Source organism: Polyodon spathula, chromosome 9 (assembly GCF_017654505.1).
Source record: "Polyodon spathula isolate WHYD16114869_AA chromosome 9, ASM1765450v1, whole genome shotgun sequence".
In the NCBI taxonomy this organism is placed as follows: domain Eukaryota; kingdom Metazoa; phylum Chordata; class Actinopteri; order Acipenseriformes; family Polyodontidae; genus Polyodon; species Polyodon spathula.
Window position 1 is genome coordinate 20,857,262 of NC_054542.1, and position 14,075 is coordinate 20,871,336.

Below are 14,075 nucleotides of genomic sequence, written 5' to 3' on the forward strand. Positions count from 1 at the left end.
ATTAAAATGTAGTTTAAAATTGATATTTTATTTCATATTATTATTACTACTTGTTTATTTAGCAGACTCCTTTATCCAAGGCAACTTACAGAGACTAGGGTGTTTGAAATATGGATCAGCTGCAGAGTCACTTAGAATATCTCACCCAAAAGATGGAGTACAAGGTTAAGTGACTTGCTAGGGTGACACCGTGAGTAAGCTGGGATTTGAGCACAGGACCTCCTGGTTACAAGCCCTGTTCTTTAAGCACTGGACCACATTGTGTGATTTTTAACAGTAATCTTGCATGTTATTGTTATGCAGCTCATGTAAAATGATTAGAGAAAATGTTTCTTCATCCGTGCTGGAATCCTGCTCATGGTGTGTCTCAATCAACAAAAATAGTGAATTTCTATGTGAATATATGTAATTAGGAAATTCCATAGCAGCGTCTTTTTGCAGGTATAACCTGGTTTTGCTCTGGTGCATTCTTCAACAAAATAGAACCTTTCCCCATAATTGGATCTTAGTATGTTTGAAGAAAACCTTGTATCTACAGTTAAACATGGAGGTGGTTTGACCCTGGTATTGGGGCATTTCAGCAGTTATAAGACTGGAGATATTTGTGTGATTGAAGATCAAATGAATGCAGTCATGTATCAAAACATTCTACAAATTAAAGTGATACCATCTGCTCGTAGGCTGCTGACTGGCAGACAATTTATCTTCCAATATGACAATGACCCAAAGCATACACTAAGTTCTGGAAAGGCCTTTGCAATCACCAGATCTCAATCCAATACAAATGCTTTGGACTGATCTGAAAGAAAAACTCTAGCCAAGCACTGTGTATCCAGTCTGTTTGAGCTGAAGGAAATAAGCAAGACAGATTGTGCCCATATTTCACCAACAAGGTGTTACATACTGGTTAAGAATTATCATAACTATCTAAATATTTTCCATGGGACCCACTGTATTAAGCTTCAAAAAGTACTAATGCTGGATTATTTTGTATGCAATAAATACCTCGGTCATTCGAACAACATTTGATGGCAAAAGGGTTCCAGGATAGACATTGTGTGCATAAATAAGAATAGCTGTGTAACTCCAACATGGACTTTTGCATGTGCTGATAACACTGTAGGTATCCGTATACATTTCAACATTCTCAATACGTTACAGCAAAAAAAAAAAAAAAAAAAAAAAATTAAAGTGTAATGTTGTTTAACCACTTAGTACAGATCCCTAAACTAAAGTGTTACCCATAAACCCTAGAGTGCGTTGTCAGGTACAGGGCAAAATCTAGTTTAGATGAACAAGGAATATATTATTCAAGAGAAATGCTACGGCAATGCCACTCTCACTTTTATGGTTATTTATTTATTTACCTTTGTTCGTCTAAAATTACCACTGTAGTCCACTGAAAGAGTTAACTTTTTGAGAGTACAGTCCGAGCATCAGTGTGAAGCGTTTCATTAGTAATAAGTGGTTTCACAACAGGTTTCATCTTTCAGCCATGCTTTAATTAGCCATTCTGTTATTGAGCAATAACAGATCAGCTGACCTTTTATAGAAAACAATGGGAGAGCAGTGTCCAGGTTTTATATACCGTAAAAAATTGTTGTATAGGTCGTACTGCAGTAAAAGTCACCCCACCCCCAGAACGATAATTTAATTTAATTCAGAACGATCTGGTACATATTGTAGCAGTATGTAAAATTCCCCATTAACGACCCAACAACAAAATTAAATCAAAATGTTACCCATGCACAGAACTGTGTACAAAATTAAGGCAATGCAATTTAGTAAAAGATTAAAAAAAAAAAAAACAACATCAGATTCCAGAATTAAAACAGTATCCAAAGTCAGTATTCAAAATAGCAGAATATAGTGCTCGATAAGGCCTTAGTGTCACAGTTCACTTGCAAATAAACACATAAAAGCAACTAAAGCATCACAGTACCTAAAATTGTTTAACGATTAACTTTTACATTACTGTAGCTTGTCTCGTTCCTTTTGTTTTTGCTGCATTTTCGTCATGTGAAACTGGAGGAAGCACTGTTTAACTACATGATAAAGACAAACTGATTTGCACATCCGAGAAAAAACAGACGACACGGGCTGTGACGGATAATCAAATAAACTGTAACACTGAAAACATGGGCTTTGTATCAGAAAACTGGTGACAGAGTCAGAAATCATGTGTGACGGGCAAGTGCATTCATTTGTAATGGGGATGGACTTTATTCTTAATACAAGGGCGGTAAAACGCGAATAACGTGTATCTGGGTAACAGATATCCGAGTGCTGACTGTACTGCTGTAAATTCCAGTAGTAACAGTGTAAACCACTGACAAATGGTACTCAAACGGGATTTAAAAAGTAATAATTAACAGTTCACCAGTAATTTTAATCAAGCGATACATCCTACATCACATCTGTATTAACCGATTTTCTTTCACCATATTTTAATTTATCTGTGTTTCGTCTCTAGCCACGTACTCAGCATTTTTCAGCATTGCGATTGCCATGCTTTTCTTCAAATTCAACAACTTGCAATTTCAAACTTGTTGTGTAGCATTTTAGTGTTTTGTCTGTGTCCTACTTTATCCAGTCTCAAAGACACCTGCATTATAAAATATTGCACTGCAGTTACAACAAACAGAAGACTTGATAAGTTCATTCGGCTTTCTAACCAATAGCTGTTTGCTATGGATCCCAGGGGTGGGTTCAGCCTGAATGTTGACAAAATCAATTGTTTGAAAGGGTGGGAATAAGGAAATTCAGAGATGGACAACTATTGTGTTAACAGTAGCTATTTTTATTTCTTCAATTACATGCGTCTGGGCCAAGAGGAGGTCAGTCAAGAGTCTAAAAGCTTGCGTATAACATTCGAAATGACTAAGGGTACCGAGGTAACTAATTACAACTTTTAATTAGAACAGTGGTTTTGTGTTTCTACCTACCAACATGACCTGAATGCCATAGATCCTGAAGACAAATAAATTGGACTGTTGACAGTTAAGTCTGTGAGAACCATAACCTTGGCTGTAGTAATCACACTGCGGCATTAGTACAGTAGTGCACACGTCGCACCGGTGTATTAGTTGCTCCCCCCTTTTTAGGGCCCCCCAAAAATGCCTAGAAAATTGACTTATACAACGTTTTTACGGTAATTAAGGGATAATGGCATAACTGTGGTGTGTGACGAGTCCATAAATCCTGAGTTATTGAATTACCAGGGTTATTGTTCATCTTACTGAAAATGAAAAAGTAGTTAAATCAGACAAGAATATACTGTATTATTGAATCTTACCTCTCTGCTTAGGAAAAATCTCATCTGGGTGCTGTAACAGAACATAACAATGTTAGGGATCAAGCAGGCATCTTTCAGCACAACATGACATGTATATTACATTTTATTACTCATGTACCTTCATGACAGGTCTGGCTCTCTTCTCAAACAATCCAGAAGGGAAAAGGTAGGCAATCGCCCTCTGTGAAAAACAAAACAGAAATTGTAAACTGAAATGTCAATTTGTTTCACCTGTGACAATAATCTTTTGCTAAAAAAAAAAAAAAAAAAAAAAAATGTACAGCTGCTATAACACTGCCAGCCAGGAAAACACTGATTTGATGTGACAAGTCTGGAAGGTGTACAAACTGTTGTGAAAGAATGCATGAACATTCCTCAGCGATTACTGCAGACTGCTGCTTCAAAAATGTTTCTTCGGGAGCGTCGGCTGGGATTTCAAAAGGTTATACTTTTTACCTCATCCTTGTACGTTACTTAGTCTACCTGTTTATCAACAGCCAGATGTTACAACAGACGTGGCAGTGAAATCAGTTATTTTTGCTGGACAACATCAATAACAGAACATAACATTGCAGCAACAGCCGCTTTGTAAAATACTGCCACAAAAGGGTTATTTTTCTTGAACCTAGAGAATCACAGAATACAGCTGGGTACCAAATATGATGCCACTATCTCAAGTGTACCTGATGACCAAAAAGTCACATGACAACATTAGTTCAGAGGTGAAAGTGGTGCTGGAATTTGACAGCAGAGTCAGCACCAAAAGTCAGCATCTATTATGGTTAATCAGACATAAGCAGTTAAAGAATAGGTGCCATCAAAATGATATAATGTGGGGTGTTTCCCACAGCATTATTTCTAGGCAAAAGTTATTGTTCGACTTACAGATGGTAGATAATGAACACACAAAGATGACTTCATGCTAGCCATCCACCGTGACAATTTATCTTAAAGTGTGTCCACTCCATTACGGCCTTGACGTTTAGCAGATTTTATCTTAAACGTTTTCAATTAGGAACAGCAGATGCTGAATCGGAACCAGGCTCCTGCCTTTTGCAGTTCTCAAAACAGTAGAAAGTAGAGACAAAAAAAAAAAATGTGGAACTGCAGCAGATACACAGCACTTGTTCATACATAGGGCTGGAATATGGCAGCCCCCAAGACACCACACATAATACCTGAATAGGTGTTTGTTGCAGCAGACAAATTTATGCGTGTCTCAACTTAGGTTAAAAATTAAAATGTGATTGCAACATTTTGATGTTTACGCAGTGGCCACTGGTTACCACTGGTGTTCAAAACACTGCAAGTGGGAGAGACATTGGAACATGTCTGCATTGAGGCTACTATATAATATGAATGACTGTCAATTTATAGGTTTTTTTTTTTTTTTTTTTTTTTACATTTTCCTAGTCAAAAGACAGACAATATGGCAAACTTGTCTTTGATTTAATATGTTATTATTTCTATGACTGAGATGATAAACATTACTGTACATTTTCATTCCTGCTCTAGTGACAGAAGTCATGTGATGAACGCAGAGACATTTAAGACCTGCAAGTCATAGGAGAAGCACACGGGGGACAGCCAAATTCTGGGCACTCCAACTCCTACAAGCAAACTGAAATAATTAAAAATCACAAATAAGAAATCAACCAACCACTGTCACAGAATTATCACATGTAAAGATGTCATCCTCTGTATAGAACACCACAACACTACGTTTACCAATCAAGACTACTACTTTTAATGTTACGTGCCTGAGTATGATCTTTCATTTTATGGTTTATAATTTGGGGGGACATGACTGAAGTCTTGGGAGTTGACATAATTAACCCAAACTAATACTTTAAGCACAGTAGAGAAACCAGGACCAAAAAACAGAGGAGACATTTTTTCACACAAAGTGATGAGGGTATGGAATGGGCAACCTAGTCATGTTGTTGAGGCAAAATCACTTGGATCATTTAAGACCCAACTTCTGTTTGGCTTCTAAGCACTGGGCAACCTTAGGATGGGTCAAATGGCTTCTGCTTCTTAATTGTAAATGTTCTTATGATAGCATAATACATTGTGTGTAGGGTGTTTTTTTCAATATAAAACTGCACAAGATGACATCTCTTATAGAAGACAGGTTTAAAATCTAAAATAAATGCAGATTGATACTTCACGCTGCGTTAAGCTCTATGCATCTGGGTCTATGGTAGCCTCCAGATAAGCTGTGTGGCATTGAAGGTGACAAGATGACAGCTCACAAGTTACAAAAAAAGTACCTTATATTTACTCTGAAGGACAATATTAAAATACCACAAGAAGATAAATGAAGACAAAAAAGTAATGAAATATCTTAGACCCAGACATATGTAGGATCTTAGCAGTGTGGTACATCCCTTTGGCTCCTAGGAACAGAGAGCCCCAGTGAATCTCAGGTTACATTAATGCTGTCAGTCACTGAAATAGAAGCAATGTTCCCGTGTTTACTCTTGCTTCCTGCTGCTTACCAGGGGATTGCCTAGTGTTATTTCTAATGGTATTTTCTCCATACATGTTTGAACCAGCATACAATGAGATGGACTACTGTGAAACCTCTCCATTAAGGGCAGTCAAGGGACCATCAAAATGTGGCTTTAATAGGGAGACTATTGAAGGTACAGACAACTTCTTTTAATTTCTTAAATGCAAACTGTTGAAATTTACTGTTTTAGTTTCTAACAGGGAAAATTAGTTGTCTCCTAAACACAGGAACTTTAGGCGTGCTGTGTAGACAAAACCAATCACTACAATGTGTCTCGTGTATAGCAGGCATAGACAACAATCAAATGCAAAGGCTACAGTATACAAGATGGAATTAATTTAGTGAAAGGTGTTTGAACGCATGTCCTGTTCATTTTGTTCATGTTTATTCATAGAGAATAGCCGTACTGGTAATGTCTCCTAACCTCATCCATGGATTTGGAATCAGCAGGCCCGTCCAAAAAGGAACACAAAGATACTATTTCCATGAAGAATGGGAAAGAAAATATTTTTATACAAAACGCAAAAGACAGATGCATTTGCTAGATCTGTTATGTGGTGTAACAGTTGATAAAAAGTGCCATGTTGAGAGCACTATACAACTGTACACAAAGATCTGTACACAATACATATATATATATATATATATATATATATATATATATATATATATATATATATATATATATATATATATATATAAATAAAAGTAAGTGAAATAAAGTCAGCTTTGCAGAAACAACAATCGATATTTACCAAGCCAGTAAAAGCAACTGCAGCAAAGGAAGCATCATTCCAAGTGGTTAACTTTCTGACAAAAAACAAAGCACCATTTAGAGATGCTGCACTAGTAAAGGGTGCAACGGCTGTTACGGCTGAATCATGATTCAGAGAATTAAAAAATAAATGAGAAATAATGGCTGCTGCAAATCCTGTCAGCAGTCAGAAGGGAATTTATATTGTTGCAAGTGGTTTTCAATACAGTGCAACCAAACTGTTGATGCAAGCAACATTGCTCAGTTGATTATACTTGTCCGAATAGTGTTTGAGGACTATAAAAGTTCTTCATAGACTTTAAAAGCAAAAAACAGGAGGGGAAGATTTATATAATGAAGTTCCGAACAATTTTGTGAGAAAGAACATACCACTTGTAAAATTTGTGTCAATGACAGCGGACAGAGCACCCGCAGTGACTAGCTTTGACATGGGTTTTATTGTATGTTGCAAGAAAGATCTCAGTTTCTCAATTACAGTAGAACCCGTCACATCTGAGACTCTAAAATACTATATCCTCTATTAATCAATGGGCCTCTGGCATGTGTCATTTACACATACTGCTCCAACTGAACAGTACAAATGGAAACTGGTCAATGTACATTTTATTATGGGTCTAAAAACGGTAAATTCAGCTCTTAGCAGGAAATAATGGATTCAGTTGTTTGGAAAATTAGTTTCACCTATTACATCCCATCACTTCACATAAAGCAAACTGCCCAGTTTAACCGTGTTCAATAGAAGAAAACAAGGGATTCATATAATGAGTACCGTTAAAAAGATGAAACAAGATTTTTTTGGTTGTGTTTGTGTGCATGCATTTAGTTTTTTGTTTCTGGTTGGGTTTACACACACATGCACAGAAAACCTGTCAGATTACTTTGGCATAGGCTGAGAAAAAAAAAATAAAAAAAAAACCCAGTTAACTCAATTTGAGCTAGAGCGCTGCAACATTGTCAGTTTAAGATCCTGTTTGATGAAGTTTCATCCGAATTATGGATGGGCATTTCCATATATATTAATAACCGAATACATGTAATTTACTAAACAATGAAATGATTACTCTATTATACTTTAGATCAACGTGCCACTGGCTAAAAATAATGCTTATATAATACCAAACTTGAAGTCATACATAAAAAAGAGGCACTACTGTATTTGACAATGCTGCCATAAGCAGCTCTTTATAGTAACAGGTTTAATATACGTACAGTAACCATAAAGCCCAACTTACACATACTTCACAAACATTAACTAAAAGCAACACCATAACGTACACTCCTTTGTGGAGTGCATTTGCTGGAGCGAGCTGTAATGGTTTGTGATTTTCCGGTCCTTCTGCTGCTTGTGACAGGCATACAGTCTCGAATGCAGTGCCATTTGTGCCAAAACTATTAATCAATTATTTTGTCAATTAGTGCAGAAATTCATCAATTAATTTGTCAATTCATCCATTAATTCATCAATTAATTCATCAATTTGTGCAGCAGTTCATAAAGTAATTTGTCAAATCATCCATACAAAAGGCTTGACAGGTTTCTGGGTGAATCGGTCGCTCCACGATTGACCTGTGAATTAACTGAAAGGTGAATTGACAACTGTCAATCTCGTACTGTGCCAAAAAGGAGTAACCATTTCTAGCTCACTGGAGCAGGTACTAAAATTACAACCAATGAGAATCCAGTCTCAAGCCAAACTGCTTCAGCCAATAACCTTGTAGCTTACTAGAAAAGGCGTTTATTTGATTAAATCGAATAAACAATTACTCATGACTATTACGCTTTATGCTGAAGTAAGGAGGCTTAGCAGAGAGGGCACTACAACGTTTTCTTTCTGGTTTGTCTGAAATTAAAACTTTCCTGCAGTCAAGAAACAAATGTTATACTGAGTTGCCAGATATTGACCTAGCATTTTTAAAGGATGTTAGAGCTATAGCTTGACTTGACTTGACTTGATCAGCGCTATGAAGCTTACAAATGCTGCATTTTGTGTTTGCAAAAGTGGAAATTAACCTTTGAACACCAATAAATACTCTTATCTCTTGACTGGAATTCAACAAGAATTTGATAAGAGACTTTGTGATTTTTAGCAGATGGAACCTTGTGTTACGTTTACTTTAAATCCCTTTATTGATGTTGATGCGAGTGACATGGCTGAACAGGTGGGATCTGTGTGGATTTGAAAATGGAGATTATTAAATCATCAACTGAAAGTAAGATACCCAGTGTCTGATTACTGGACTTTAGTGGTCAAGTACCAACATCTCCCCACAGCTGCAAGGAAAGTGCTGTCTTTACTTCGTTCTTCTGAGTGAATTCGTCTTTTTGGACTGTAATTTCATCAAATCAAAATTCCAATCCCACTGAGTGATGGATGACTGATGTCGTCAGTATGGTAGAAAGCATGCAGTGTCCAACACTGAAATCCAGGGAAGAATATCTTTTCTTTACTTTTAGTTTGGTGTTTTTTGAGGAGTGGCCTGCCTATAGCCTTGTTATTTATACGTAGCTCTTTGCTGAAAAAAAGTTTGGAGACTTGACATAGAAGGTAAGCTGGGCAGAAAATGGAAAATGGAGAGATGTTCTCGGTATTCTGTTATAGAAAGTGTCCAGTGCTGTAGTCGCAACAGCCCTCACCCTTTGCACAGTATGCAGGGGACCAGACTTGGTCTAACGTTAACTCAAAACTAAATTGTTAAGTAAGGGTGCTGAGTGCAAGCTCAAAGCACTAAACAATCTACTTCGTATTGAACTTGAGGCAGGTTGTTTACTGTTCATTTTAGTCTGCATCGCAGAATGAAAAGTGACGATGGTTTCAACTGGGGAAAAGCAGAGGGTCGTGTTTGTTGTCTTTATTAATTAGCTTTCCCAGCTGGGCAGTGGAATGCAGCTGTTTACTTGATCAATGGTTTACACAAATGTCATCTCGACTGACTCGCTTATAAATTACCGGCAAGTGCAGCTAATGTACAGGTGCTAATGTATTTAAACTCGTCTCCACAGCTCTGTACATCTCTCCAAAATGCATCTGGCACCTAATGTTACCCGTCAATTTTGCTTAGGCATGCCTGTCCTAATGACTCTATTCATTAGAAATGAGAGCAAATCATGAAATATGGTGAATAATGATATATCAAATGGAATAGGCAAAGCAAATCAATTAGAGGGAATTTTACTCCCCTTAATTGTTGACACAACAGTTAAATTGATCCATTTTCCTTGCAAATATGCTAATAACAATTAAATATCCATTTGATGCCTTGTGCCATTTTCTGTAATGTGTATTTATTTTGTTTCTGCATAGCACTTTGTGAAAAACTTTGACACTGAAATACAAAATGACAGCCGTTGCTCAAATGCCAGCGTGCCTCCAGTTTCAGACCAATTCTAATACCTCCTGTGGGGTTTGTTTTTCCTACATGTATAAATGTATAAATGGTTTAACAGATTTGTGGGGTTTCTGTCTCATCGCACATGAGTATTGGTCAGCACATACAGATCAGTTAGCTCTCCTTGCCTATACAAAATAACGAATAGTCACCTAATCTTTATACAAATGACAAGCTTAATACTTTTTCTTCAAAAACATATGACAGGTAACATTTATATTATTTAAATCATTTTTGTCACACAGGTCACATCATGAAAAGAGGTTGTAAACTACTTATAAACTACTTATACTTATTGATTGCCATTATAATTGTAAATCAATAAGGGGTATATGTATAGACACATAAGATGACATGAAAGTCAGAGGATGTGCCATATTTGAATAAACATCTGGTCTCTTAAAAGCACACCGCTTTTAAAGAGGGGAAATGTGACATACTAAAATGCCTGTTTAAATGCACATGTCTTCACCAATATGTAATGTATATTGACATAACAAACATCTACTCAGATTGTGTTATTTTTTTTTTTTTGCGTACAGAATTACCTTGTTACTTTCAAGGTATGTCTTCTTTAAAAAAATGTATTTAGCTGAATTTATAACGCTGTAAAATATTACATTTTGTGAGAAAATGTGTGAATGCAAAAGCTGACACAAAAACATGGCGTCTAAGTTGTTTGTCAACAAATTTATTTGCAAATAATGTGTACCTTTAAATGTTATAATGATTTTAATGTCTTTCTGTCAGTTGTTACACATGCAACTCCAGAAACATTGCAGCCATTTTCTTCAGTCCCCAGGAAATAGATTACAGCATATACCATGACTCATGTTAGGGGTACAGGGTTGTCATTAGCATATTAACTTTGTTCGACTCTGCATTAAAAAACAAATAGACCTGACGTGTAACCCTTTTTAATGAAGTGACCTGTATACAAATATTTTATTAATATATAAAACATAAACACCCTTCACCCTTTTCAATGCAAAATGCTTCAACTGATGTTGATATTGTGACCACTTATATCAACGTGAAATTCTTAGCAAGACAAACAATTAAGCAAGATATGAAAGACCATAGTTATAACAAGTTGTTAAATATACATTTTTCTTAATTGTCTGATATTTGCGTTATAATTTCAAATTTAGATGTTTTAGATTCCGAGAATATAAAAACTATGAGGAAAACAATACCCAAAAATTGGTCAGGGATCAAAGCGACAGGCCAGACTGGTTACAAAAAAAACATTTACAACGAATAACAAGTACGACTATTAGAAAGACTCATCTATGCTATCTTGATCGATTTCTGTGATATCTTTTCTAGATAAGCTACAGCTTGCTATAAAACTTCAGTCTGAGCCAGGACATGCGAACTCAATAGCTGCCCAACAAAAACATTTCAAAACCCTGACCACTACCTTCAAGATTCCCTGTACTGGTACAATCATCTGCTATGTCCCCTCCGACTGGAACTCCCTTACTGGGGAAATCAGAACACAGAGATGCTTGCCAACTGTAACGAATGCCACGAGACATTACTACAGTATTTGACAATGCTTTTTCACATCACTCCAGACTTGTTCTTAATGCTTCAACCTGCAATCCACATTTGTTCTTTTGTTTTTAATTCCCAGGGATGTGATCATTCAGAAAAGGCACAAAAATGTCTTGTTTGTTGTTAAGTATGAAATACAGGGGCCCCCATATAACCACAACTGTTCTACTTGAGTAATTGTGTAAGGTCTTATACTGTTCTTAAATCTACACAAAATAAAAAGCCACAAAATTTGTTTTTCTTGTGAACAAAAACAAAGCATCCCTGAGGCATAATGTAAGGGGTAAAGTAAAATATGTGAAAAAAGATGTGGATGTGGCAGTGAAGCATTCCACAGGTTAAAAGAAAAAAGCATAAAAAACAGCAGTGTAAAAACTGTAAATACAGAAACTCAACTCAAGGCTAACATTAAACAACACCCAAGAACCAGCAAAGTTCCTGAGAAAACCGCTGTTCGTGTCGAGGTGTATTTAAAAGAGCCAGCCCAACACAAGACTTTGAAATGATAACTACTGTACGTTACACTAACTCAGATTTGTTTTATTGAGCTTCATTTTGGAATAACCACGTTTTTACAGTATCACGTTACCAATTAAAAGAAAACAGTTCCCTTTGACATTAAACCAAATACGACAGAGCATTTCTTTCTCTCTGTGGAAAATTTAATAAAATGTATCCTAAATAAAGCTACTGTAAGAGAGACATATCTGCTCTGTTACCTCAGAATTATTAATTTCAGTTAATATTTGTAATATTTTACCTTATATACAAATACATCTAATGTTCTACCATTACTGTCTAAATAGGGTTAAGTTAAAAAAGATCCAGTCAGTGCAACAATACTGTACAATTCGCTACATATACACATATTTCTTTAAATGGAAATGGTATAAACACAATAATGCCTCAACAAAACTTGTACCCGTTATGTTATGCGTACAGTACTTAATATAAATTCTCCTTTATTCACTATGCAAGTATGGACTATTTTCTGCACAGCAATGTAAAAATGGCTCCTGTTGTAAATTTTAAACAGCACGTCATTACAGACAGTGCATTCAGCCACTTCTATTACCAAACCCTAAATGAACTGCACTAAATAGTATGCCTTTAGTATAATTCAAAGTAGTTGAACCAGACCTGTAGTTGAAGAGATTGTCGTTTATTTTTTTTTATTTTAGTACCCATATAAACAAATGAACAAAAATACAGTACTGTTATTAAACCATTTTTATTTCTCAAAAAGTCAAGGATTATTGTCTATGCACTGGCTATTATTTTCCATGTTTAGTCATCCCATTAATATGTTGCAGCATCTTTGAGTGAGCCTCAGGACTGCTGTCCACAGCATATTAAGTGCCTTGCTGAATGATATGGGTGCAGTTTCTTCATCATCTGATCTTTTACATGTGTTGCTGCATTGGGTGAGGTGTTGTGCAAAAAGTTGCTGTTCCCAGCTATTCCCATGGGTCCCTCTGTTGGAAAACTGCTGTTACCAGTTTATGTACTCTGCAGTTATGATTTGAACTCCGACATCCTCAATAAACTGTAGCAGGCGAGTCCCATTCTTATTTATCACGCTTGGAAGATTCAGATTTTGATCATCTCAATGATATTCCCCAATGTGCACGGTGCCTCAATGCTATGGGAGCTTGAGTTGTCAAGTAGAAGTAAGAATGCATGTTTCATAAAGCGCATCGTTTTGTTCAACTCCTTAAGCCAGTCGCAAAATGGTACAGTAATCATCTTTTTGCTTGTCCAAGTGACAGGTTGTGTTGCTGATCAAGGGCTTGCAGCTTTTTATAAATAGGTTTTAGTTTCTCTTCAGTTGCACAGTAAGCCTCTCCTTTGCCTCCCTTAAATTTGTCAGTCTAGTGTTCTCTACGATGATTTGAACCAAAGGCCAGTTTCAACACACATAAAAATGTCACTAATGTCACAACCAGCACACTGTTCTCATGCCGTTTACATTGATTCATCAGAAACAGCATAACACGACCGTCAACTCTCCAACCATCCATTGAAAGTTTTGAAATCAGTAATATTCAGCTGCTTTTCAAATGCTAGTGTTTTGCACCAAAAACTGGGGATTTGTTTGCATGAGCCTGTTTAAACGATACCAACAGCAAAGCGTTCACTTTTTTCAACCTGCTCGCTGTTACTCTGTGTTTGTAAGTGGGACTCTTGTGATTCCCTTGTAATTTTGAATTTTTGTTCTTTGTGTGTTAGTTTTGGTATGCTTTCAGATTTTTTGACAAATGCAATTTTGTGAACATTAGCCACAATTTAGTATGGCACATTTACCATGGCACCTGCTGGACATTTATGTCTTACTCAACCAGGGCTCACAAAATGTTGGTAATGGTACTTACTCTTTGGGCAGTACATTGTCGACATTTGGTTGTCCAAAAAAATGTCAAGTTGCCCATAATTCACTAATGAACTGTGATTTGTACAAAATACACTGTACTCAATATAGGTACAGCATCTCATGCCAAGGAAATGCATGTACATGGATTAGGGAGTGGTTAACATGTAGAAAAC

The 14,075-nt window shown here is 36.4% G+C and overlaps 1 protein-coding gene across 1 annotated transcript in view; it reads right to left on the reverse strand.

Annotated features, from left to right (window-relative positions):
- LOC121320494 (28S ribosomal protein S9, mitochondrial-like) overlaps positions 1-14,075 on the reverse strand; it is a 42,742-nt gene that overhangs the window by 19,275 nt on the left and 9,392 nt on the right. The window contains exons 3-4 of the mRNA XM_041258865.1: positions 3,414-3,476; positions 3,296-3,326 (exon numbers count right to left, since the gene is read on the reverse strand). Of these exons, the coding sequence (XP_041114799.1) occupies positions 3,296-3,326; positions 3,414-3,476 (94 nt within the window). The remainder of the gene's footprint in view (positions 1-3,295; positions 3,327-3,413; positions 3,477-14,075) is intronic.